Source organism: Haemorhous mexicanus, chromosome 13, assembly GCF_027477595.1.
Source record: "Haemorhous mexicanus isolate bHaeMex1 chromosome 13, bHaeMex1.pri, whole genome shotgun sequence".
Lineage (NCBI taxonomy): Eukaryota > Metazoa > Chordata > Aves > Passeriformes > Fringillidae > Haemorhous > Haemorhous mexicanus.
This window is the reverse complement of record NC_082353.1, coordinates 10,582,514-10,607,791: the sequence shown is the minus strand read 5'-3', so window position 1 is coordinate 10,607,791 and position 25,278 is coordinate 10,582,514. Positions and strand designations below refer to the sequence as shown.

At 44.8% G+C, this 25,278-nt stretch overlaps 2 protein-coding genes across 6 annotated transcripts in view; one reads left to right on the top strand and one right to left on the bottom strand.

Annotated features, from left to right (window-relative positions):
- The first annotated feature begins 1,550 nt into the window (after positions 1-1,550).
- On the top strand, positions 1,551-15,340 carry MAPK6 (mitogen-activated protein kinase 6). 4 transcript variants are annotated; one of them, XM_059858330.1, is made up of 6 exons: positions 1,551-1,709; positions 6,495-7,702; positions 8,330-8,474; positions 11,382-11,546; positions 12,163-12,364; positions 12,969-15,340. In XM_059858330.1, the coding sequence occupies exons 2-6, from the start codon at positions 7,148-7,150 to the stop codon at positions 14,065-14,067; spliced, it is 2,166 nt and encodes a 721-aa protein (XP_059714313.1). In that variant the 5' UTR covers positions 1,551-1,709; positions 6,495-7,147; the 3' UTR covers positions 14,068-15,340. The 4 variants fall into 4 exon arrangements, with proteins under 4 accessions (XP_059714313.1, XP_059714316.1, XP_059714315.1 ...); XM_059858333.1 differs by lacking the exon at positions 1,551-1,709 and adding an exon at positions 2,025-2,043; XM_059858332.1 differs by lacking the exon at positions 1,551-1,709 and adding an exon at positions 2,254-2,272.
- A 941-nt stretch (positions 15,341-16,281) lies between these two features.
- BCL2L10 (BCL2 like 10) overlaps positions 16,282-25,278 on the bottom strand; it is a 39,561-nt gene continuing 30,564 nt past the window's right edge. Inside the window, exon 6 of one of the 2 annotated variants that reach the window (XR_009488136.1) lies at positions 16,282-19,556. The gene's annotated coding sequence lies outside the window, so the exon portion shown is untranslated. The remainder of the gene's footprint in view (positions 19,557-25,278) is intronic. The other variant, XR_009488135.1, reaches the window with a different exon arrangement.

Genomic DNA, 25,278 nt, shown 5'->3' with positions numbered 1-25,278 from the left:
TCTTCCAAATGTGCACTCCTGCAGATTTTTCTTTATGGAGTGTATTTAAATACAGGCCTTCTGGAGCAGCAGTGCAGCAATCTTCCAGCTCTGTTTTGCTGGGAGGGCAGAAGAACTGCAGCTTTGTTTCTGACTTTTTTGTGCTGTTGGCAGCATGGTGAGCTGCCTATCAATTAGCAAGCATTGGAATATAAAGTGTCAGTTTGGTTACTGACTTCTGTATGTGTGCTGTGAGCACAGTGCTGCACTGCCAAATGCCCAGGCCACCTCTCCTGGTAGTGGGGTCAATATCAGAGCTAGCAGAGCATCTGACTAATTGAAACAGAGGATGTTTGTTGCATAATTGAAGATAGTTTAAAAGTTACTTTAAAAACTTTAGAAAAGCTGAGTGGGGAGATCCTTGGATGTTGATATATGACATGTTTATTTAAAAAAATAAAGTTACATGATCTAATAGTGCAAGGGTCAATTGGATGCTTCTGTCCAAATGGCAGCAGAGCAATAGAGCCCTATTGCATATAACTTCTGTCCTAGTACTAGCTATAAATAACCTGTGTTTAACCTGCAAAAATGAATATTGATTGTTTTATCACCTTTTGAGCCATCCTGCACTGGAAAGGCATATGCGGGACTGCAAAGGAAAATTGCACCCTGCCTTGATAGTTGTCTCGAAACTGCGTTAGTAGAAGCAGAAGGCACTTCTGATACCTAGAGGCTTGGTGTCCTCATGCCTCTCTCTCCGTGCTAAGAGCGCTGTATATGAGTCTCACGGGGAAAAATGTAAAGTTTTCATTATTTTTCTTTATTTTGGTGTATTAGTTGTGGTTTGGGGGAAAAGCAGACTCGTAGTACCTCTGTTAAGGGAGATGCTATAGCAAAACAGAAATCCTTCCTGATATCTAGAGGTGACAGCAATTGCAAAGATCTGTAGACGCTCGTGGGGAGAAGACCCAGACCGGCCACGACATTAAGAGTGCAGAACATCTGAGCCGAAGCGGCACCTTCGGAGAGAGGAACTGCCTCGGCCGCGCCCGCCTGTTGCCTTCCAACTGTTTGTTTCTCCGCCGTGAGGGACGTTTAGTGACGGGCCAGTTGAACGGGGCGCACCCGGGCGCTTCCCCGCCCGTCGCTGCTGGAGTTCCGCACACCGACAGCCTCGGAGACAGCGCTCGTTCGGCGGGGCCCCGCTGGGCCTCCGGTCCCGCTGCTCTGGCTGCCGCAGGGGCCACCGGGACGGGCTGAGCCGCGGCCGCGCTCCCGTCGGTGCACACCGCTCCACCTGCCGCCTTTCCGGGCTGCGTGTGACAGACTGCCGAACCCCTCGAGCCAGCGGGGCACGGCGGCAGCGCCGTGCCTCAGGCCGACAGGCGAGGCGGTGAGGTGAGCGAGCGCACGTCGCGCGGGCCGCCCCGCCGGGCACACGGTCGGCTGCACGGCTGAGCGCAGCCCGCACCGACACCCGGGCGCTGCGCAGCGCTGCTCCGCTCCCGTCCCGTCCCGCCCTCGTCCCCGAGGGCCTCCCGGGGCCGCCCCTGGCGGGCGGAGCCGCCGCCGCGCCGCCCCTCCCTGCCCTCCGCGCCGGGTTACATGGCGGCGGCTGCGGCAGCGGCAACTGCGGCGAGGCGGGCGGGCGCCGGGCGAGGGCCGGTGGCGGGGCCGCGGGGCTCGGCCGTGTGAGCAGCGCACCCCCGATGAGCCTGGGAAGGCCCGTGAGTGCGAGGGGCGGGGGGCGCGGGGGTCTCGGCCGCCGCACGCGCGGGCCCGGCCTCGCCGCACAAAGGCGCTTTGTTCCCTCCGTCCCGCCCGGCGGCGGCGGCAGCGGCGCCCCCGGCCCGGCCCGTTCCGTTCCGTTCCCCCCGCTTCCTCCGCCCGGGCCCGGCCTGGCCCCTCCGCACTGCGGCGGCCGCGGGGCCGAGCGGGGCGAGCGGGCGCTGACCGGGCGGGCGGGGGCGGCCGCGCGGGGGGCGCTGCCGGCGGCTGCGGCGCCGGGCCCGGGGCCGCCTGTGCCGGGGGCGGCGGGCGCGGCCTGAAGGGCGTTTGAAGGTAGGGCTGCTCCGGCGGGGGCCCGGACCCGGGCTGGCCCCGAAGCGCGGCGGGAGCGGGTCCCTCGGCCCGGGCGGCCGGAGCAGCGGCGCAGGCGGGCGAGGCTGCTCGTCCTGGGGGCGGCGGGAGGAAGGATGTCCTTTGCCGGGGGGGCCCGGTCTCCGCCGCCCGCGGAAGTTTTGCTGCTGCATTCGGCGCGATTCTGCGAGCCGAACCACATAGGGCACAGGTACCGATCGCTCCTGCTGCCCGCAGGCTCCGGGAACCTTTTGTGGGAAAAGTGACTTAATGCTCTTAATAAGTAGCTTGAAACACCCGACGGAAATGGCTTGAAGAGAGACTGCCCGAGTTTTGGGATGGGGGAAACTGGTACCCTTGCCTAGGCAGGCAGGATGCTCACGCTTGGCGTCTGTAGGATGTGTCTCTTTTTCTGGTTAATTCAGTGCCGTTTGGGATCAGCCTGACAATGGCTGTTAATTGTGTTGAGGAAAAAGAAACGGCGGTCGCAGTGTTGTCGTATGGCCAGTGCTGTTGCCAGCAAGCTTTTTATATAGATATGTGTGTGTATATAAAAACAACGTCGTCACAGCATATTTTGTTAATAAACCAGTTATAAATTCCGGAAAGCAGTGGCTTAAAATAGAGGTGCATTTTGGTTTGGCAATTGCGTTCAGAAAATGTGTGCTCTAAAGCTAAAATGGGAACTTTCATTTCAGCCCTTTGCTCAAGCTCAGTCCTTGCTTGTGTGGTTGTTATCTCGAATTCACTCTTGACTGGTTACCTGTTCAGTGGAACAGCAGATGGTAGCAGGTCTGCAGAGGTGCAGAAGGCTGTGGTTACCTGATGGTGGGCTTCTTCTGGGGGCTTTTCATTATTAGTATCTAAAGGGAGAGCCAAACCCTTTTTAAACATGATACAAAAAAGTACACTGGGTTCTTGTGTGTTTTTACAGATCCTTTAGAAGATTTATAAACTAATAGTAACATTTGCTTACTGCCAGCAGTGAGTTCCCTAAACAGTGTGGGGAGCAAGTAGGAGGCTTTAGAAAGCAGCAGTTTCGTGAGTTGGACGATGACTCACTCTGCCTACTGACTGCAACGTGGCTGATCTAAAAAAAAAGTTCTGTGCCCCGTATTTTTTAGTCAAAGGGATAGTACTTAGCAGATTGTATAATATATCATTAGTCATTCTCGGTCTTTCTCCTGTGAGTAATAATTTGATCATTATATGGTCAGCATAATCAAATTAACCGGTATCTTTCAGTCTTATTTGTATTTCTGACAAAGTAAACATCTCATACCTGACTATTTCTGTGTACATCCTGTTTCCTGAAAACTGTGATAAATCCACGTGCAGGAGTTGAGCGTGGTTTGGAGGGGCTGTTTGCGCAATGCCTGAAGCCAGTAAAGTGTGGTGATCATCGCAGGGATGATTTCAAAGCCGTTCTGTGGGTCACTTCTGTTACCCTCTCCCAAGAACTGACCCATTTTAAAATCATAGTTACAAACCACTTAAGAAACCAGTATCTTTGCGTTTCATTCTTTAAACTTTGTGTGAAGGGGGAGTGAAAGTACCACTTCTAAAAAACCTGGATGTGGTGGCAAGGTGACAGCCTAGATGGAAATGTCAGTGCCTGCGTCAATAGCCTGTTCAGCACAAATTGGGATGATAAACCCAACCCCTTTTTTATACAGTAGTCCATTATATGTTTCAAGTGGTTAGAACATGGGGTTAAGTAATTTGTTCACAGATAGGAAGCTTGGAGCAGGATCAGGTCAAATGAAGGCTGCACCGGGTTGGTTGCTTATGTTGTTAGCATTTGTTTTCTTAGTGAAATCAGTCTGGTTGTGAAGATCGTTGCAGGCTCTCTGAAAACATTGTAATTAGTGGACACCTGGTGGAAGGATAAGTATAAACTGATGATTAAAAATGCATTATTTCAGAGATACAGAATGAAAATTGTAGGGCTCCTACTTCAGGAGTTGGCCATGGTTCCCTTTCTCCCTGAAGCAGTCCTTTTGTTGCTGCATTCACTCATGGCGGTAGGGGGTAAGATCTGAGTTATGGTAAAGAGATGGTAGATCTTAATCTTTGCTACTGATGGGCATAGTTTTGAATCTGTTCCTGGGCTGTTTAATGGAACTAGCTAAAAGAGAGTTTCCAGATGTGTCACGCAGCTGGTGCAAACAGTTTCAGTACTGCTGCATGTTGAAGACATCAGCAGTGTGAAACAATAAGCCGAATTATAAGGCAGAATACAACTGGTTGTAGATGGTCCCAAGGATGTAAAATACACCTTAATGCAGGGTAATTGAACAGAGGCCTTGGACCTCAAGTTAATGTGATATTTGAAGTATTGGTACAAATTTTAATTTCTGTAACAAGTGGTGGGATGTTGGAGTGAAAGGTGAATGGGGTGATGTGAACTGTTGTCCAGGCAGCAGCTCAGAATGAGTGAACCTGAAAGTAGTATGTGTGAGTGAGAAAATACTTTCAGGTTCAAAAATGTTAAAAATCAAGAGGCTAGACATCTGGGTTTTACAATTGTGAACAGAGTTGGATAGTCACTGATGCTGTCCTCTTTAGGATAAATTTTATTTTTGTTCTTTAAATAAATTCATAGGTATTTTAAAAGGGGTCCTCACTCTAGTTTCTTAATATTGCTAGAAAATCAAGATAGTTTGGGGAAAAGTAGTAGTGTTACCTCATTGTGTTTGTACTGAGACTATAATAACTTTTGTAAAGCACTGTTTAAGATTAGGACTCTTGCCAAAGCAGAAAGAAAGGAATTGTAAGGCAATCTTAAGTTCTGTGTGCTGAGTAGAGAAAGCTCTGAAGATTACCCTTGTGGCAGGGGTTACCACATCAGCAGAGGGCAACTCAATGCTTTTCAGTTCAGAAATACTTCACTTGGTGATCTCTATTTAAAAAGAAAAACTGAGCAGAGGACAGCATGTGTTTCCTTCTTTGCTGTGTCTGTCATGTTCTGCCCACATACCTGGGGGCAGGTGGTGTGTGGCAGGAGGGAGCCAGGCTGGGCACTGGGGCTGTGTTTTGATGACCATCAGGCTGGAGCCAAAGGAAGGGTAATATTTAAATGTGTTGGAAGTCGTGTTTCTCATTGCCAGTGTGCCTTTCTTTCTTTTTTTTTTTTTTCTGTATAATTCTGATTGCTTTAGTGAATTGAGGCCATTATTTAAAATATGTTAATAACCTGTCAGCTGCTCTTGCTGGTGTTAGGAGTGAGGAGACTTGTTTTGCTTCGTCCCAGTTGTCCCACTGAAAGGCTAGCACTGTTTTAAAGGAAAACAGTCAGATAATGAATTCTGAAGTGTTGAGATTGTGTGGCAACCTTTACATTTAGGGAAGAGCTGAAATGTGTTAATCTGAGATTGAACAGGAGGCACTTAGTGGTTTGATGTGACCTATACATGTTGGGGAAGAACATTCAAGTGACTTGTAGTGGAATTGCCCAAAGCTTACCACACTTTGTAACATACACCTCTGACTCTTCCCGTTGTGGCATTTTTGAGCTTTTAAAAGAAGTGAAGATGTTGTACAAAAATGCACCATGTGGTCTTTATGACTACATTCTGCTGTTGCTGACGGGAACTTATTGAGAAAATTGCCAGTTTGGTTTTTCATAATAGTAGGTGAATTCATTACACTATTAAAAAATAAATGATGTCTGAAAGAGCCCATATGTTAGGGGAAATTGTTGTAGAACATATCAGTTACTCTGTAAAATGTACTTGCTGCTAGTTTTTCTTCGTAATCTAGGTTGGAAAAGTATAGAAATAATTGATAAAGCAATAATATTTGTCTCTCATGTAGGATTACCCCTATGATTCCTGTAACATTGAGTCTGTAGAGGCAAAGTTATTATTTGAGATGTTGGTAAACTTTATCCAAAATCACAAGGATTAAAGCTTTACAAGTGGCATTGGATGTGTGTTGTATATTCAGTAAATACTGGGAGTGTACAAGCCATCCTTTTCGTGTGACCAGTACCTAGTTACCTCTTATTATGGTGAAGCAGTTAAACCTGATTTTGTCTTCAAATAAAAGTTTAGTGAAAAAAATTATTTCGAAATTTGCTGACAGATGCTATGGATAGTGTTGTTTCTGGCTTGTCTCTTAACAAAGCAAATTTGCTTTGTTAGTCTCTATATTAAGACTAGGGAGGATTTCTTGTTTTGTGCCATAAATTCAATAGATGACATCAAAAATGTTCACAATATATGTTTTAGAAATGGTGGTTGGTCATTATTGCTTTCTTCCACAAGTGTGAAAGGTACATATAATTTCTAATTGGTTTAGCTTTTTTTATGATTTATTTTTTTGGTAACTGGACAGAAAGTAAGTTGTATATTTAGGATCACTCAGTGGGTTGGGGGAGGAGGAAGACTTGTATGTGCTGGGGTACTGATGTATTTTTCTCTGCTTTTCAGGTTGCCACGGAGTAAAATGGATGGTAGCTTTGATTGTGATTGTGGTGAGCTGGAGCCACCTGATCATTAACAGAAGGCATCTTTTGTAAATCAAGAGCTGCCAGTTTCCCATTAAACTAGACTGTAAACAAAGAAGAGAAAGAGGAGGAAGAAGGAAAAAAAAATAGTGCTTACCAGCACCATAGAATGACGCTGCTCAGGACCAGTCCAACACTGAATGTATCTGCACTGTGAGGAGGAGGATGTTAATAGAAGCCTATTATGTGCATATTTATTCACATTTTTGTTAAATGTTAACCAGATTAGCACAGTAGAGCTGAGTGCATAGTATGTCATTTCATTCCGTTTGAGTTTCTTGTGAGTATTTTCTTTAATGTCTGCAGAAATGCTGCACCTTTCTTGAACTATGAATGCTGCAATCTTTCGATCTTATGCTCGGTTTGAGTTCTAGAGCTTACAGGCTCTAAATTCAAGGGGACACAACAGGCCTGGCTGGCTCATAATGAAATGAGAGTGTCAAGAAACCATCTTGCAGTCAAAGCCAAGTGTTTCTTCTCCCTTTCTCTAAGACCTTTCCTTCAGATACCAGTGGAAGTGTCTCCGTGTGTTTACAGAAGCTTAGTAGTTTGAGGAAAAAAGTAAAGAATTTTAAAATGGCAGAAAAATTTGAAAGTCTCATGAACATTCATGGTTTTGATCTGGGCTCTCGTTATATGGACTTAAAACCACTGGGCTGTGGTGGAAACGGCTTAGTTTTTTCTGCTGTCGATAATGACTGTGACAAAAGAGTAGCTGTCAAGAAAATTGTCCTTACAGATCCCCAGAGTGTTAAGCATGCTCTACGTGAGATCAAAATTATTAGAAGGCTTGACCACGACAACATTGTCAAAGTATTTGAAATTCTTGGTCCCAGTGGAAGCCAGTTAACAGATGACGTGGGCTCCCTGACAGAATTGAACTGTGTTTACATTGTCCAGGAATACATGGAGACAGATCTGGCTAATTTGCTAGAGCAAGGCCCTTTACTGGAAGATCATGCCAGACTTTTCATGTACCAGCTGCTACGTGGGCTCAAGTATATTCACTCTGCAAACGTTCTGCATAGAGATCTCAAACCAGCTAATCTTTTCATTAATACTGAAGACTTGGTGCTGAAGATTGGTGACTTTGGTCTTGCACGAATCATGGATCCTCATTATTCCCACAAGGTATGCAGAGAGTGGGAATATCTAAGAGATGCTTTGACAGCTGTTCCTTCTTAAAATAGCATTTCTCCCTTTTGCACAGGTAGATAGGCTGTGGAAGGCCTCCTTAGCATGCTTTGTCTCAGATAGGACTATTGCAAGCATAAAATATATATATATTTTTTTTTTTACTAAGTGGGTTCAGAAAAGCAAAGATTTTAACAGAGACAGAACCTGAGATTAATAGCAACATTTAGTTATATTTAATTATAGAAGCCTTAGATAAGATTATAAGCAGTGCGTTCATAGTGCAAGTGTGGCTGCTTTAGGGGATTGGTTTAGAGACACTATCCTCCTGGTCTAGGTGTTTCACAAGAGCGTTCAGTATCATCTCTGCATTTTTTTGACATCTGGGAATGAGAAAGTTTTGTTGCAGTACCTCATTTGACTAATAAATAGTGTAATATTTGTGAATGGTTGCTGTTTACAAACAAAGATATTTGTAAAAGTAGAAAGAAGGTTCAGTAGTATGCACACAATATAATCCCTGGGACTTTGAGACTAAAAAAATCTTGTTAGTAGTGCATTAAAAAATAAATTTAAAAACATAAGTCTTCAAAATCTAATAAAATTTTTAATTAATTTCATTAGGGCCATCTTTCTGAAGGATTGGTTACTAAATGGTACAGATCGCCCCGGCTTTTGCTTTCTCCTAACAACTACACTAAAGCCATTGACATGTGGGCTGCAGGTTGCATCTTTGCTGAAATGCTGACTGGGAAAACCCTCTTTGCAGGTGGGTAGAATAAAATCAGTGGTATATTCATAAAAGGAGTGGTACTGCTTAATTATCTTCCTCAGGAAAGATTAGTTCTTGTGGCTAACATCAGTAGTCATTGACTCTCAGGATATACTATATTACTGTGCACTTATGTAAACTATAAATTGATGTATCTGTAAAGCAGAAGACATTTCAATTTCGTTACTTGTATTGGTGTGTACTTAGATAAATACAACAATTTATACATGGTAAATATGTCTGTAATTGTGTTAAGCTAAATTTATTGGTTGCTTAAGACGTGTTCTGGTACATGCGTGAATTGGTGCATCCAGGGAGTAATTGAAGATTATGAATACCTTGAGTATCATATGCATAAAGTTTATTTTTTTTAACGTAGTCAGCCTAACCACTTCTTGCTTCTCTATATTTTAAATTTAGTGCAATACAGCAAGGAAATGTGCAACCTTCAACTGTTTCAAGTAAGATAGGAAGCAATGCTCTGATCTCATTGGGTGCATTGATATTAGAGCTTTGGAAATTTTTGGAGCCAGTCTCTTGATGGCCATCCTGTACCATGTTGCTGACCTAGCTCAGGGCACAAATAGGGAAAGTGAAACTGTTATTTGCCCTATAGGAGATCACTGCCTGCTGACAAGCACTCAGTCCATGGGAGCAGATGAGCAAACTGCAGAAATACCTCTGAAATGCTTATTTTTGTGCACCCTGGGGCCTCAGCAGCAGCTGTCTCATTCAGGCTCACTCTTGGATTTGCTCCTGTTGGCCTGAGTTATAGGAGTAATACAGATAAAACCTCTGAGAGCTAAGCTTGCATTTCAAAGTTCACATTCCTTTAGACACAAGGACTGTAGACTGAAAGCACACCTCTGCAGTCATTCTTAGCTTTGCATAAAAAGGCAATGGAATTGAGAGCTTCTTCCCATTAAGAACTGTCAATTGAAAGCATTATTTGGTATAAATCAGTGATTAATATGTGCAGAGGCTTCTCTTAACTTGCAGTGAGTTTTTCACTCTTTGAGTTACTAACTACTGGAGTAATAGCCCCAGAGTATTAGATGCTTGGCTGATAAAAGATTTATTAGGTTCCCATTGGAAGAAAGTCTGCAGATTTCATCATTCAGCATAGATTGATCACAACTGTCAGCATTTTGGGTTTTTTTCTTTGAGTACATTGGTATTTGTCACAATTTTTTATTGGCCCAATTGCTGTGCGGAGAGTTAGAATTCTGTTTAAAAACTTGGTCTTAGTCACCAAAATCCTAAATTTGTAGGGTTGTTTATATGCCTTAATTGCATTGAGTAGATACTTGGAAAAATATTTTAGATATAGATGTGCCCCTCTTAAAATTTAGCCCTGCCATGGTTTTCTAATCTAAAGAAAAATGAATTTCTTGATGTCATGTATTTGGAAAGGGAAGATGGTTGGAGATATGATAATTATTCTGCCCTGAGACTCTGAATAAAGTTCTTCTGCAGAGTTGTTTGGAGGGTTTGATTTGGTTAATTGCAGCTTCCTGTCTGCTTCTAAACCATCCCTTAGGAATCCTGCTGTTCAGAAAGCTGATGAGAATGGGAAGGAAGAGTACAGATTAATATTGCAGAATACCTGGAACAAGTGAGGGAAAGGAAGTTGAGGCAGTGGAATTCAGTAGCTTTTCCAAACAACTTCTCTACTTCTTTGTTCTAAATGAATATTTTGCAATGGTTATTTCCCTGATAGTAGACAGAAAGCTGATTAATTTTTAGGATGGCACTTATTACACAGTAAAATCTATTTTCCAGCGAATTACAAGCAATATAACATCTGATAGATCATATTAAGTAATTTGTTGTCCTCTGAAGTAGAACAAAACAGCTCTTTCAGTCCAGTAAAGACATTAACACAAATCAGTACTGATTCATTTGGAGAACTTTGCCTCAGCTTTTCAAGTCACCTGGCAGGTGTGTGATAGGATGTCCAGTGCAGACTGCTGTGCTGTGCAGGCACTGAAGTGAACTGAGAAGTTTGGAGATGGTAGAGTGTCCATTGCTGACCCCATTTATTTTTATATTTGTTGTCACATAGATCAGTATTGCTTGTGATTGCCCAGAGCTGCTTGGTGAAGGAAGGGAACATTGGCATGCAAATAATCCTATATCATTTCATATACTAGTTGAATCTCTAGGATCCTACATCCTCCTTGGAGCTGAACAACAAGTTGAAGTTGACAGGTTGTATTTCTGGGTACTCCAGTACTGACTATAGATGCTGTTCATTATTCAGAATTGACCTGCTGTGTAGGCCCTTATTGTTCTTACCCTGGGAAACTTCAGGTAGTGCTAAAAGAGTACTGTAATTTCAATCATAAAACAGTACTTTTTTTCAAAGAGAGCATCACTCTATGTAACCAACAGGTGATTTTTGTCTTGCACTTGACAGTTAATGCAGGATTTCAGAGTAGAATATTAATACAAATGGTTGTGGCCTGCAAAATGTCTCTCTGAGCTAAACTACTACTGTTTTTATTAATAAGGGACATATAATACAAAGTGAGGTCAAATACTGTATTAATTAGGTGGATCAGTTGAAAGGGGAGGATAGCAGTATATGGTGTATAATAAAAAGGGCATTGCTGTAGAGTATCTCATCCATGGTGAAAATGCCCTTACAAAAGCTTAATGTTAGGCCTCTTTATCTGTGAGTAGCAGCTCTGTAATTCTTCATGTGCCACAGCATTTCTTGAGAGCTCTTCAGATTTATTATCATTTAAATTCAGAACTTCAGCCTTTCCTCTGTTGCAGGAGATTATAATCTTTTACTGGAAGTAGCTGCTCAGAGTACAGAATTTTGACATGCCTTTCATATAGAGGGATCAGAAATGTTTAAAGTTGAAATGGCAGCTTGTGTTTTCTTTTGGTGCTCAGGTGCACATGAACTTGAACAGATGCAGTTGATTCTAGAATCAATTCCTGTCGTACATGAGGAGGACCGTCAGGAGCTTCTCAATGTAATTCCAGTTTACATTAGAAATGATATGACTGAGCCACACAAACCTTTAACTCAGTTGCTTCCAGGCATCAGTCCTGAAGGTAAGTAATGAAAAAATCCTTGATTCAATGTTTTGATGTTTCAAAATCATCAAAAAGTGTGCAGCTTTGAGGTGCAGGTGTGTGATTGTTAAAAGCAAGTTTCAGTTAGAAGAATCTGTGTTCTCTGAAGAAGGATTGTCTTCTGCCCTAATAAAAGAAATTTACTTCCATGATGGCTGCTTGGTTATCTTTACAGTAGAATTGTGAATCTCTGCTGGACCTATTTGCACTGGAATTGCTGTTTTGAGACATTGTCCAAGGGAACATTGGAATGCAGTCAGTATAGGGACTGTCTTTCAAATGTGTTTAGAAGAGAGTCCCCCAGCCAAAGTAGCAGCAGTGTTTCCTGGTAGCCATTGGTGGATACTGATTCAGCTTGAAGCTTTCTGTCTCTTGCTGGTTTTTTATGCTTTAAGTTAAATTATAGTTGATCTTAGATTTGATTTCTCTCTCTTTCTGATGGCTACAGGGTGCATATTTGGCACTGTACTGTCAGTAGCTGGTACTTCACAGGCAGCTACTTTGAAACAACTAGAGGGCTCTAGAGGCACTGCACCTTAATGTTAGGTTCTAAATGTCAGAAATTTCCCATTTAATGGTAGCTTATATTCTACAGCGCTGGACTTTCTGGAGCAAATTTTGACATTTAGTCCCATGGATCGATTGACAGCAGAAGAAGCTTTGTCCCATCCTTATATGAGCATTTATTCCTTTCCAACGGATGAGCCTATTTCAAGTCATCCTTTTCACATTGAAGATGAGGTTGATGATATTCTGCTAATGGATGAAAGTCACAGCCATATTTATAATTGGGAAAGGTAAATTTATCACTTGCTGTGGTAACATAACTGGATGGTTTTGTGCTTGAAGTGACATTGCTTCATGGGCTTTATTTGCTTTTCTGTGTTTCTTCCTCTTGAGTTGGCCTGAGAATAAAATTTTCTTACTTTCTTATAGCAATATCATTGGATTTATAATCTGTTAGATGTGACTTGGATATGCTGATGGATTCCTGAGTTGCACTCAGGACTCTAGAATCTAAAGTTAATATTTCCATTATTTTTTTTCTTCCCCAAAATACTTCTCTAAAAATAAACTTTATTTAAGGAGAGTTTTAATTACGATTGTCTTGTCTAATGCTTAATGCACATTGTAGTAAAGAGATTTCACAGTAGTCATCTTAAGTCAATTGAACACACTTCTTTAGAAAAGGTTCTGTGCATAGAGTGAGCTGTTGTACATAATTCTGTTTCTTTTTACTAGATTAAATTAAAAACCTGGAAGAGGTACCCAGTTGGATTAAGGAAGAGCTTTGTGTTGAATTGTCATTATTTTGTAAGGGAATTTCTAAACTTGACTGTCTCTGTTTTGGGAGCCAGAGGACTGTTTTTAGCTGCTAACACTCAGGAAATTGTTTTACAGATACCATGAAAGTCAGTTTTCAGACCATGACTGGCCTATTCATAATAACTATGAAGCTGATGAAGTTCAGCGTGATCCAAGGGCTCTTTCTGACGTTACTGATGAAGAAGAAGTGCAAGTAGATCCTCGCAAATATTTGGATGGAGATCGTGAAAAGTACCTGGAGGATCCTGCCTTTGACACCCACTTCTCTACTGAGCCTTGCTGGCAGTATTCAGATCACCACGAAAACAAGTATTGTGATCTGGAATGTAGTCACACTTGTAATTACAAAATGAGGTCCTCTTCATACCTAGATAATTTAGTTTGGCGAGACAGTGAAGTTAACCATTACTATGAGCCCAAGCTTATTATAGATCTTTCAAACTGGAAGGAACAAAGCAAAGAAAAGTCTGACAAGAAAGGCAAGTCTAAATGTGAAAAGAATGGGTTGGTGAAAGCTCAGATAGCACTTGAGGAAGCATCACAGCAACTTGTTGAAAAAGAAAGGGAGAAGAATCAGGGGTTTGACTTTGATTCTTTTATAGCAGAAACCATCCAGCTTAGTTTACAACATGAGTCTACTGATGTTGATAAATTAAATGACTTGAATAGTTCAGTGTCTCAGATAGAGTTGAAAGGAATAATATCGAAGTCGGTGAGCAGAGAGAAGCAGGAGAAAGGAATGGCCAATTTGGCACAGTTAGAAGCTCTGTACCAAACTTCTTGGGACAGTCAGTTTGTCAGTGGTGGGGAGGGGTGCTTCCTCATAGACCAGTTCTGTTGCGAAGTAAGGAAAGATGAACAAGTTGAAAAAGAAAATACTTACACCAGTTATTTGGACAAATTTTTTAGTAAGAAAGAAGATGCTGAAATGCTAGAACCTGAGCCAGTAGAAGAGGGGAAGCTTGGGGAGAAGGAAAGAGAAGAGAGCTTTCTCAGTAACAGTGGGGAACTCCTCTTCAACAAGCAGCTTGAGGCTATAGGTATTCCTCAGTTTCACAGCCCTGTTGGTTCGCCTCTCAAGTCCATCCAGGCCACGCTAACGCCTTCTGCTATGAAATCATCTCCCCAGATTCCCCACAAAACCTACAGCAGCATTCTGAAACATCTAAACTAAAACACTCAGCAGACATTTCTTTTATATTCATGAGATGTGTTTGTCTTTTTTTATTACTAGTGTAAGTAATTTTTTTACTTGAATCAGATGGTGTAATTTTGGTATGGATTTCGTTAGTTTTCTGTTTACCATTGTTTTTACAATCCAGAATTACTTTCTATACATGAGTTAGTTTTGTTTTTAAACTGGCATGTCGTTTGCACACAAAATTAAAAGAATAGAGCAAAATAATGCAAAATGCAGGAGGTAACAAAAAAATGCACTAAACCAAGTAAAAAAAACATTCTCTCAGTAAAACAGTGTCCATGTTTTGCAGAAAAAGAACCTTGCCTTGAAATTTACACAGTGAGACTGTACATAATTGCATGAGAATATCTATTTTTCCCGAAACGTTTTTTTCATTCATGCGTATTTTAGAGTTTTTTCATACTCTACACATTTCTTAGACACATGATACCAGCAGCAACTGACATGAATGCAGAATTTGGTACGCATGTGTTATCTACCTCAAGGTAACAGCAGTATGTGGCAAAACATTAACCACCCATAGTGCTTCTCATTATGCACTTCTATTTAGCCAGCATTATTGTAGTAGCTACTCCTATTGAAAATCATTCAATATTTATAAATGTTCTGGTATGCATTCTTTATAGTGAAGTGTTAATATGCGGCACTTTTATTTATTTTAGCAAATAAGTATATTTCTGTAATTATAGAAAGTCAATTTTTGAGTTACTTTTCAGATAAAAGTTTTTGTTTAGCACTATGGTTTTATTGCCTACATAGCTGGATATATATTAACATCGGCTTATTCTGAGGCTATCCAATACATTTTTATTTTTATTTTTTAGTTTTCATTTCAAGTAAAGCACTCACTGTGTATAGGAATTTGTAATTGGAGGTGCTTGATCTCTACAAAAGAAATTAGGAATTGCTTTATTATCAAATGCTCCTAGAAGTCTTAATTGTGTTCATTTTTTAAAAATTTTGTAATGTTAGTTGTGTGCATGGAAATAATTAAGGTACAACATTACTGTAGGTTAAAGTTCTATATGGTGAGACATTTTGTTTTTACTGTATGTTTTTACGAATGATTCCTGTCCCACTCCCACCCCCCCTCAAAAGCAAGCATGAATAAAATTAGGTTAAATATAGCATGTAGCATCTCGGTCTTTTAAAAATTTGTTTTACCTTCTGATTTTTTGAAATACTGGATGTATCATTGGCTCCCCTGTTTAAAACTAAAAACAAATAAAAACATGGCCAGCAAAAATGGCTGTTTGTGATGCTTTGTACACACCCTGCCAGATGAAGAGCAGCTGCTGTGCTGCAGCTGGGGCAGTTGTGAGGGTCACTGCCTAACACAGGGTGCTCATGGAAGCATGAGAAGCTCTCCCTGGAAGGGATGCAGCATCCTGCAAGGAGACTCCCAAGAGTTTCCTTCTGTCCTGCTGCCTGCAGCCTGGACTGAGGAAGATCCCATGTGCTGGTGTGGCTATGAAAGCACAAATATACAGTGCTGTCCATTTCTGTTCAAAACACCAATTGACTTTGGGAGTGTAGGTGACACAAGTTACTATTTTATCAAAGTTTTAGCCAGATGAGTGTTAAAGGAAAAGCTGTGGCCTGTGTGTGCCAGCCCCTTCACATTGCTGGCAGCCTGGAGTGAAGGTGAGCCTGCAGCTTCCTCAGCCAAGCCTGGCTGGAGCACTTCCACAAGGAGATTTTGGGAGCATGACCAGGTAACTCCTGTGGGATGTTACGAAATGTGAGGTCAGGTCTCTGTTGCAGCAAGCCCTAGAACAGTATGTATTTCTCTTCCCCTTCCTGCCATCACAGCTGTTCCAGGGGGAGCTAATTAACTGCAGAATAAAGCTACATCTTCTGACAAACTCCTACAGCTTTTCCTATGCCAGTGCTTTAGGTCTTCCAGGTTCTTCCATCCCTGCTCCTCTGCCAGGTAGCTCAGTTGCAACTGGCCTAAAATAAGGATCTCTGCCCCTTCAGTGTGGCACAGGATGGGCACCTGGGGAGGGGACAGGGCGTGTGTCCTTGGCCATGGTCCCTGGACATTCATGCAGCCACAGCAGAGGGGTGTGGGCTGGAGGGAGGGGGGTGACCAGCTGCCCTCTCAAGGGCTGTAGGGCTTTTGTTGAGATTGGAGGAGAGCAGTGGGTGGGGAGTGTGAAAGAAACACATCTTGTACAAATGAAGTATCTTTTTTGCTTTTTTTTTTTTTATTTTTAACACATGTGAAACTTAACAGTACTTAAGAAACCTGTAGGGGTACAAAGGGAATGTTCTACACTAAAAGGAAGGGGACAGTTGAGTGTTGAGCCTAAACCCATCATGGTGCTTCATTTACCTTTGTCTTCTGCCTGTGCTGAGGAGGCCACACTGTGCAGGCTGTGCTGCCTGCTCTGGTGCTCTCACAACAAACTCTGTCCATGGGTCACTGCAGGGTGCTGCTGGGCAGTCGGGTTTATTAAGTAGAAGGAATTCCCTTTGTGGAGACAAAAGTGTTTTGTAAGGACCATGCAAAGTGAAATCACTGCTAGAAAGTGAAGGTACTGTGGGTGTGGTGCTGGGTTCTCCCTTGGCAAACTGCAGGAGTGTGGGAAGAACAGCCTGCAGAAAGTGCAGGGTGTCACAGGTTGTTCCCATTGGATGGAAGATGGTTCCTGCCCTGTACTCATCAGCCGTGCCTAGCCCTTCAGGAAAAAATAGGTCAGCTACACGTGTAGCCCTTTGGCTGTGACCTAGCAACAGCATTGTCTTTAAAAACAAAATATGGAAGAGGCTTAAATTATGAACCAGATAAAGAGACCACTGTTTCGCGCCAAGGTGCTTGCCAAGTACAATGGAACACCCTTATTTAACAAAAAAGCAAATAAGGAATGAGAAAATTAACCAGCTTTTAAAAGTGCCCTTTCTTCTCTAAATGGCCTTTTGTTAAAAGGCAGCATTTAAAGTATATTTAACAAGAGCTTCAGCTAGAAGAGGTGATGTTTACAACAGACCAGGACAGAGCCTTTTGCACATCCTGTCATCACATGAGGTCTAATAATTGCTGAACAGTTTGTTCTGATCAAGAGTTCTCAGCCATGGTCAGTTAGCTTTCTCAGAGTTGTATTTAATTTTAATTAAATCAGAGTTGCTATATATAATCTTAGCTATTTTTATAAGCCTTTGCCCATGCTGCTGGCGGTGGGGTGATGGCACTGTGAGTCCAGCACAGCTTAGCTGGTCTCTGCTGTGAGCAGAGCTGGTCTGCTGGGGCTCTAGGCTGGATGTGGGGTTCTGTGAACCAGCTGGGCACTGGGGCAGGCCCTGCTGTGCTGCCCCTCCCTGCCCTGCTCAGCAGGGCACCTGTACCTGCAGCAAAGGGTTCACTGCCTACAGCAAAATCTGTGCCTTGATGTACTTTGTTTTGCTGTCCCCTTGCTGTTGCCTTTTCTGTGCTGCAGAAGCTCTTAGAGCAATGCTGCTGCATCCTTTTAAAGCCTTGCCAAGTTCCCACTTTGGTCCAGCTGATTGCCTGGAGGCACTGGTTTATGAACAGGTTTTTAATGCCTTTTTTACAGGAGTCCACCAGTTTTTTTCCCATATGGAACTAATGTTGCTGGTTTTTTCTGTCCCCTTCTAACCTCTGTGCTAGTCAGGGATGTAAGAGTTTTTCCACATGTGGACTTTCATCCCCTACTCTACACATGCATACTGCAAACCCCAGAGAAGTGTAGGCAGGGCCCCAAGGAATTCAGCGGCACATTGTGGTGCAATTATTGCTGAATATCAAGAGGAAAACCATCCTTGAGCTAAATCTGCTCCCACAAGTCTTTTCTCTATTTATACTCATGTTGCTTTCCTGCTGCTGAGATCTGGAAGTGCTTATCAAGCCTTCAGCTGGGTTTTACAGGTAATTAAACAGTAACCTGTCTTCCTTCTTCCAAAGACGCAGCCCTGAGCAACAGCAGCCCTGAACCAGTTTGTTCCTTACTCCTTGAATTATTTCAGTTCTTACTAAATCCTGTAAATTCTTGTTTGCTGTTCTGCCACTGTTTGCATCAGACTCGAGCTGCAGGGCCTGGGCAGCCATGCCAGGGGGTATTTAGTAACAAGCGAATAATCCAGATCACTGCTGGCACCCAGCACTCGGGCTTCCATTCCACTGTCTATATTTAAAATGGTTATCTGCTTACTCTGAGTGCTATTGGAGAGCTCCTTAAAATACTGACTGCTGAAAAGTGCAGTGGCTGCTTTTGGCTGGGGAGCAGCGTGGCTGAAATGGTGATTTGTGTGCAGCAGGCCATGTGCAGAGGGAGCTGTGCCCAGCAGCCCCTGGGGACGCAGGGATGGCCAGGTATGGCCACGCTCTGCAAATAGCTGGGTCGGTAGCTGGCAGCAGCCACACGTGTCATCTGCTTTCCTCAGGGATCTGTCTGCTGCCTCCTGACTGCTGAGCAGCCCTTCTATAGAGAACTCTGATAATAAAATACCTTTTGTAATCTCTGTGCTGGGCTACTGCAGCCAAAATTACTTTTAACCTTAATGTCAGCCAGCCTGGATAGCTACGCGTGCTATGAAATACCAAAGTGTGTGTTTGGCAGCTGGGGGTGGGACAGGGAGCTTGTGACTCGTCCAGCATCAGAGCCAGCAGCTCCATTGCCCTTCGTGTCCCAGCTTTGGCTCCCTTGTTCCCAGCACAAAGGTGCTGGGAGATGATTCCTGCAGCTCACGCTCTGAGTAAGAGCACGGCTGTAGGGAGAGGGAGTAGGGAAGGGCTTTTCCATCTGTCCCTGGGGACCTGGGTTAATCTGTGCTTACATCCAATCTGTGTTTCTAGAGCACAGAGTCATTCCTGAACCGGTGCCTGATGGTTTGATGGGTTTTCTTCAGTTTTGACATTGGTAGAAGGCTGATTTAGTTTGTCCTAATTTGGTAACATTCTGCATTACTTGTGCCTTAGCTTACACTTTTCATTTCTCCAGATTTCTTGTAACTTTTGGATTAGGTTTATTATATTCTTCTAGTAACCATTCATGATTGAGTAGAGTCCAAGGCAAGTGGGTGATCCCCTGCCTAGCTTGGTTAAAGATCACTGGCCACTCTCAGAATAGATGGGAGGCCTAATAAAATACAGGCTTTCCTTTATATCTGAATTTTTCCATGGTCCTCAGGCCATATCCCAGGGCTCTGGTGCTGTGTAGTGTGGAAGCCACACTGCCACACTAATCCCACTGTGGGATTAGTAAATAAGTATAAACCTCATCATTTTTCTGTGTCATCATCTCCACAGCATCTTCCCAAAAAGCAAGTGCAGCAGGGTAGAATTTCTGCTTTACAAGATTGTTGATCTTTTAGTTTGCAGCTCAGGCTTCAGCAATGGATGCTCCAAAGCCAGGCTCAGGCAGAGAAAGGACATTTTCTCATTCTCATTCTTGGTGATGCCATTCAGACTGGATTAGAGTTTAAATCTTCAGTGATAGAGGCTGTGGAAAAACAATGTTTCCTTTTGATGCCTGTCTTGAATTTTATCATTTAGAAGGATTTAAAGGATAGACCTCAATAACTGAATGACAGATTTACTGCGACTTCTGTGTTTATTTGGATATAGATTCAGACAGTACAGCTCTTGAAATAGCTGGGTAACTAGCAGAAACATTCTTAAAGCCTATGATTAAGAAAGCAGATGGGTTTGGGGTTTGTTTTGTATCATATTTATCTCAGATATTTTCTGCTATTGTTAGAGTCTTAGCAGATTTGATGTTGACACATATTGAAAGATTAAATTACTTCTAGATACTAAATTATCTTTTGGACCCTTACACATTATATTTCACTGGTTTTCCATGGTTCTTTATTCTCTTTTTACTTGCTTTTATACAGTGAGACCCTCAGGTGTTTGAGTCTGTCAGTTTTGCACCATGCCTAGCCCTGTGAAGCAGCAAGGTGCCAGTCTGGTCGAGTGCAGAGTGGACAGGAATGTCCTTTGGGATTGCTGGCACTTATCTGTATTTCTATTGGCCTTGGAACTGCATCACCCAGAGTCCAGCATCCAGCAGGGCAAGGGGAAAAACCTGTGACTGGCTTAGGGACCTGCACAGGGCAAGGAGATTCATCACCCAGAGCAAACCCAGGAGAAAAGCAAACCCTGGAAGCCTGAGTGGAGCTCTGGCTCACGGTTTGCAGCTGGAACATGGCAGAGGCTGGCTGCCCACACCTGTGTGCCTCAGTTAATCAGTACCTTGCAGCATTGCTGCTGCCCTGATAAAAGCACATTGATGTCAGCAGTGGAGCAGGGGCTTTGGTTCTTCAGCCAACACAGAGCAAAACATGAGAGCACAGAGGAAAATATGAGAGCACAGAGGAAAATATGAGAGCACGGAGCTGCTTGAGCACTTCACTGGGCCAGTGGGCTCCAAGGACATGCTGTGAGCAGCTGGGTGGCCCTGGTGGGTCACAGTGGGTACCAGCACCAGCACTGGAGAGGAGCCAGGTGTGACCAGGGCAGAGTCCAGCTCATCCTCCAAAAGGCTGGTGCAGCCCAGGGAGGAGGTTTCCACCCTGCCTGCCAGGAATTGCAGTCTTTGTTGGCATGGGCAGGAGGAAAAATATGATGGGAAACAGGAAGATTAAAATAATCCCAGTGAAAACAGGACATTGGAAAGCTGGTGACAGAGTGGGGCTGCAGGGCTGGCAGGCTGCTGGGAGCAGGGAGGCTCTCACAGGCTGTTTGGGGCAAAACACACACTGCTCACAGGTGCAGGCCCACACCAAAGCCTTGAGGCAGAGGCAGCACAGCTCTCTGCTGGCAGCAGACTGGAATCTTGTGTTCCCCAAAACATGACTGATTATGGCTATTTACACCAATGTGCTCACTCACCTTCTCTCCACACCTTTCTTTTTTGTTGGATGAAGGTCACAAGCCATTCCCTACACCACATCAGCCTGGCACCACATTTATTTAGCAGATAGGATCTGCCAGGCAGTGGGATGGAGCTGTTCCAGAGCCTGGCTGCCAGCAGGGAGCTGGATATCTCCCAGCTGAGCACAGCCTGCTCTCCGAGCTGCCATCTGTGGCGTCCTTCCAGCTACTACAAAATAAAAACCAAACAGTGTTTGTCTCTCACTAAAGTGCCTCTTCCTCCCAGGGGCTGACAGCAGCAGTCAGTGCTGTGGATTTATGGCAGGGGTGCCTGAGGGAGCTGCTTCCATCCCCAGAGCCAGTTTGTGACCTGTCAGAGGCTGCTGCTGGGGCTGGCGAGGGGCTGTGGCCAGGGCCCTGCCAGCTTCCCCAGTGCCTTGCACACCCAGCACTGAGGTGTTTCTGCTCCTCTGGAGAGGGCAGCTGCAGTGCCAGACACTGGTGTCAGCCTGGAGAGCATGGTGGGCTCAGGAGAGGGCTCTGCACTGCAGGTCCCAGGCTCCAGCACGTGTGGACCATGCTCAGAAGCAAGAGTGAACTCAGTGCCCCATAATTTCTGAGGTCATGGAGCCATTAGCAAATGCATACTAAAATCTCTGAGGCTAAATCAAACTGGGTTGTTCTTCAGGTGAACAGAAAATTGCTGTTTTCCATGAGTCCAAACTCCTATCCACTTATTTACTTTCCATGGCTAAATTGAGTCTACTATGTGCATTGCCATTGCCAGTGTTTGTCAGTGCAGTGCAGATGGATGCAGAACAGCCCTTGGATGAGGACCTTGTCCCCAGTTTTAATCAGGCAGTGAACACAGGGCAGCTCTTCCCTGACATCAGCTCTTTCCCCAGTTAGGCATCCCAGCTGGCAAGGCACGGCTTGGGAGTGGAGGGGTTTGGGTGCTGTGCCCAGCACCACCCAGGCCCTGCAGCAGGGGAACTGGGCTTTCCCTGGGCTATCTGCAGCTTTCTTTTCTCATGAGTGTTCCAGGTGATTTCGGCCCTGAGGATGCCAGTGTTTCCTATCACCCCACTTCCTCTTCTTCCATGCTCAAAAGTGAGACAGGTTTGTTCTCCAGGCCCATGAAACAGTCACTACATCACTTGGCTTTTATGATAAGTGATAAAAACCAGGAGGAGATGGAGTGCTTAAAGTGAATTGACTGGAGTCAGTGGCCCAGCTGCCCCTGGACCTCGGGCCATTTTCTGGAGTAGTAGGATGCCCAGCTCCTTCAACAATCAGCCCATATAACATTTTGGTCCAAGACTAAATAAGGAAATGATACATTTTCAAGATGAACTTCTTCACTGTTGCAGGTTTTGACACCAATTTCGGTTCCTGTGGCCGTGTCACAGGTGAGCCAGCTTCAAACTCAAGGAGCTGGATCTGGGAAGCTCCCTGCATGCCAGGAGGGGAATGTGGGGAGCAAGACCCCTGTGGCAGAGCAGAAACAGCTCAAATTCAGTTAGTTTTACATCTTTGACATGAGAAATCTCTCCAGGCATTAATTTAATCCAATTTGAGCATCTGGCTGAAGTGAGGTATGAGAAGAATTTGTGTAAGTGATTTGAGTGGTGATGTGTGGGGAGCTGGGGGAGCAGGCAGGGCAGCCTGCACCAGCCCTGGGGTGGTGGGGCTGAGCAGCCTGGAGGGCTCAGGAGAGTTCCATCCCCCAGCACAGACACCCTGCTCTCCACCAGTGGCAGCAGGTCAGGAACCTGCCAACTTGGTCCTTTCCCCCTTCTCCTTAAAATACTCAGGAAGTTGCTGTAGAAACCAAGTTGGAGATGGCACTGCTCATGTCCTGGGGTAATTCCCAGCAGGGAATGCTGCCTCTGGGCACTAGGGCACTGCATTTCCCTCTCACTGCCACAGAGCACCCCAGCCCCATGGCCCACACAGCTGAGCTCACAGAAACTTAGGAATTATGTAGCTTTCAAACAGTTTAAGAGACCTTCACTTCCTGCAGAGGGAAAGCAAATCTCAGCAGGTTTTGCAGCATGCTCAGATGTTAATTGCCTTCCTCCCACACCACTAAGAAATTGGTGTGTTGTCTTCTCCACTCTACAGCAGGAAAATGAAAGCTATGGAGTGGTTAAACCTCATCCTGCAAGAGCAGGGTGCTGACTGGGTGGGACAAACCAGGCTCCCCAGTGCTGGAGTCACCTTAAGGGAGTTGGAAGATTAAGGTAAGGAGGAAAGTCATTTACAGCTTTAGCTCTTACTTTGTCCCTGAAATCTCTGCAGTGTCCTGGGCATTTATAGAAACTAATGAATGGTGTCACCTGAACGTGGAGCACTTACAGGGAGAATTGGAGCAGTGATGGTGATTAAAAGTAGCATCCAGATGAGAAAGCAGTGGGAGAGCCCAGCCCTGTTCGTCTGGGAGAGCAGTGTGTTTGCAGAGGGAGCACATCCCACCTGGGCAGGGCACATCCAGCCTGGAGACAGTGCCCTGGCCATGCTGCCTTAGAAAGCAAGTGAGGAGGAGTGATTCCTGACCTCACCTTCAAAAGAGGGGTAGGAGAAAACAGGTTTGGTCAGGACTGGCTGTGAAGGAGGGGAGGTCAATTGTACCTGCTGTTGCTGAAGCTGTGCTGTTCACCATGACAGCATTGATGGTGTGGGGCAGTGGAGAGCTCTGACACATAGCATCATCACTGTGAGGGGGATCCTCCACTTCTCCATCTTTGGAGTCCCTCACACTAGGAAAGCAAGGTGGGAGTACATCCAGATGCTGTGCAAGGACTTGTTTGCCCCAGCACCTCTGCCTGCATGAGGAGGGGCTGCTGTCCCCAGAGCTGTGCTGTGCTGGCTGTGGGGAGCCTGTACCACAGCCCCCATGTGCACCATGCCCCCACAGCAAGGTGCAGCTTACCCCAGCCTTGCAGGGAGCAGCTTCTGGCACGTGGTGGGAACAGATGTTTTCAGGGCTGCAGCAGGGCAGTGTGAGCATCCAAAGGGTGCAGCTGCATTGGACAGGATTTGATGGCCATAGTCACGGCCATCCCTGCCTCCCCCTCGGGGGAGGGCTCGGGGAATAACTCATTCATGAGAGAACATCACTGCATGAATGACAAAGTCATTTTATAGTGCTAAATGGTCATTTCCAGTTACTGCCTGTTTTAATTTCTGAGAATGGCTGGGCAGCCTCTCAGGTGATGTCAGCAGCGTTCCCACCCCCTGCCACAGCCCGGGCACAGGGACACTGACCGGGCACTGCCCGCTGCCATCTCTCCTGTGCTGGCAGCACATCCACAGCATTATAAATGAAAGTTTCCAAACACGAAGGCAGCACTGAGAAAGAGGAAAATTACCCTTCAGGGAAGCATTCTGCTATTGTCAGGGCAGCGTGGAATGAAAGCAAAAAGGATTTTAAGACTGGGTTTTGGCTGCCAGTTGAGGCTGTGATTATAACCTGCAGCCTGAATGCACCATGCCTGAACCAGCCCCTCCCCCTGCCCAAGCCTTAAGCCAAAGGATTTAAACAAGCTCTTATGTAATATGGTTTTAGTGTTTCCAGTAGAAATAGGTGTTCTAAATATAAATGATTTGCAGATAAAATAGGCTTATATAAAATGCTTTCACATTTATGTAACCCCTTGTTGGCATTGCACCCAACACCTCCATCAGCTGTGAGCCCAGTTCTGGGGACAGTGCAGGGTCCTGGCAGTGCCAGCATGCTGGGCCAGGGCCAGGACTGCAGCACAGACCAATTCCTGTCCTGTCCCCAGCCCGCCAGGCAGCGCCCCCACAGGGACAGTGCCTGCTGGGAGAGATGCACTTGGGTTGCAATTCCTCATGTGCAGTGCCCTCCCTTCTCCCTGCCCAGGGGCTCGCTCCCAGCAGTAACTGCAGGACATTGCTGTGGTGCTGCCACTGTGCTGGTCCTGGGGCCTGGGGACAGTGGGGACAGCCCTGGTTCCAGCAGAGTGCCATGGCAGCACTGATCATCCAGCCTTGGCAGCTGGGCACTGCAGGCACTGTCCCTGAGGGCCAGCTGCTGTGGTCCTTTAGGCAAAGAGTTGGTTTGGATGTGGATAGATGGAATTCTGCTCCAGCCCAATGTCCATGCAGGGCAGGGATGCACGGATGTCTGTGTGTGTGTGTGCATGCATATATTTAGATAACATACATCCATTTGTGTATATATATTTATATATATATATATATATATATATATATATATATATATATATACACACATATATATATATATCTATCTGTAAGTGTGTAACAGAGAAATAGGGGGAAATGCCTTCAGAAGAGCAGCACAATTTCAAATGTACATA

Excerpts from the sequence above, each read along its gene's own strand:
- MAPK6 (XM_059858330.1), top strand. The coding sequence starts at position 7,148 with ATGGCAGAAAAATTTGAAAGTCTCATGAACATTCATGGTTTTGATCTG. Across the intron at positions 11,547-12,162 it reads TCCAGGCATCAGTCCTGAAG|CGCTGGACTTTCTGGAGCAA; the intron begins GTAAGTAATGAA and ends TATATTCTACAG. Across the intron at positions 12,365-12,968 it reads CATATTTATAATTGGGAAAG|ATACCATGAAAGTCAGTTTT; the intron begins GTAAATTTATCA and ends ATTGTTTTACAG.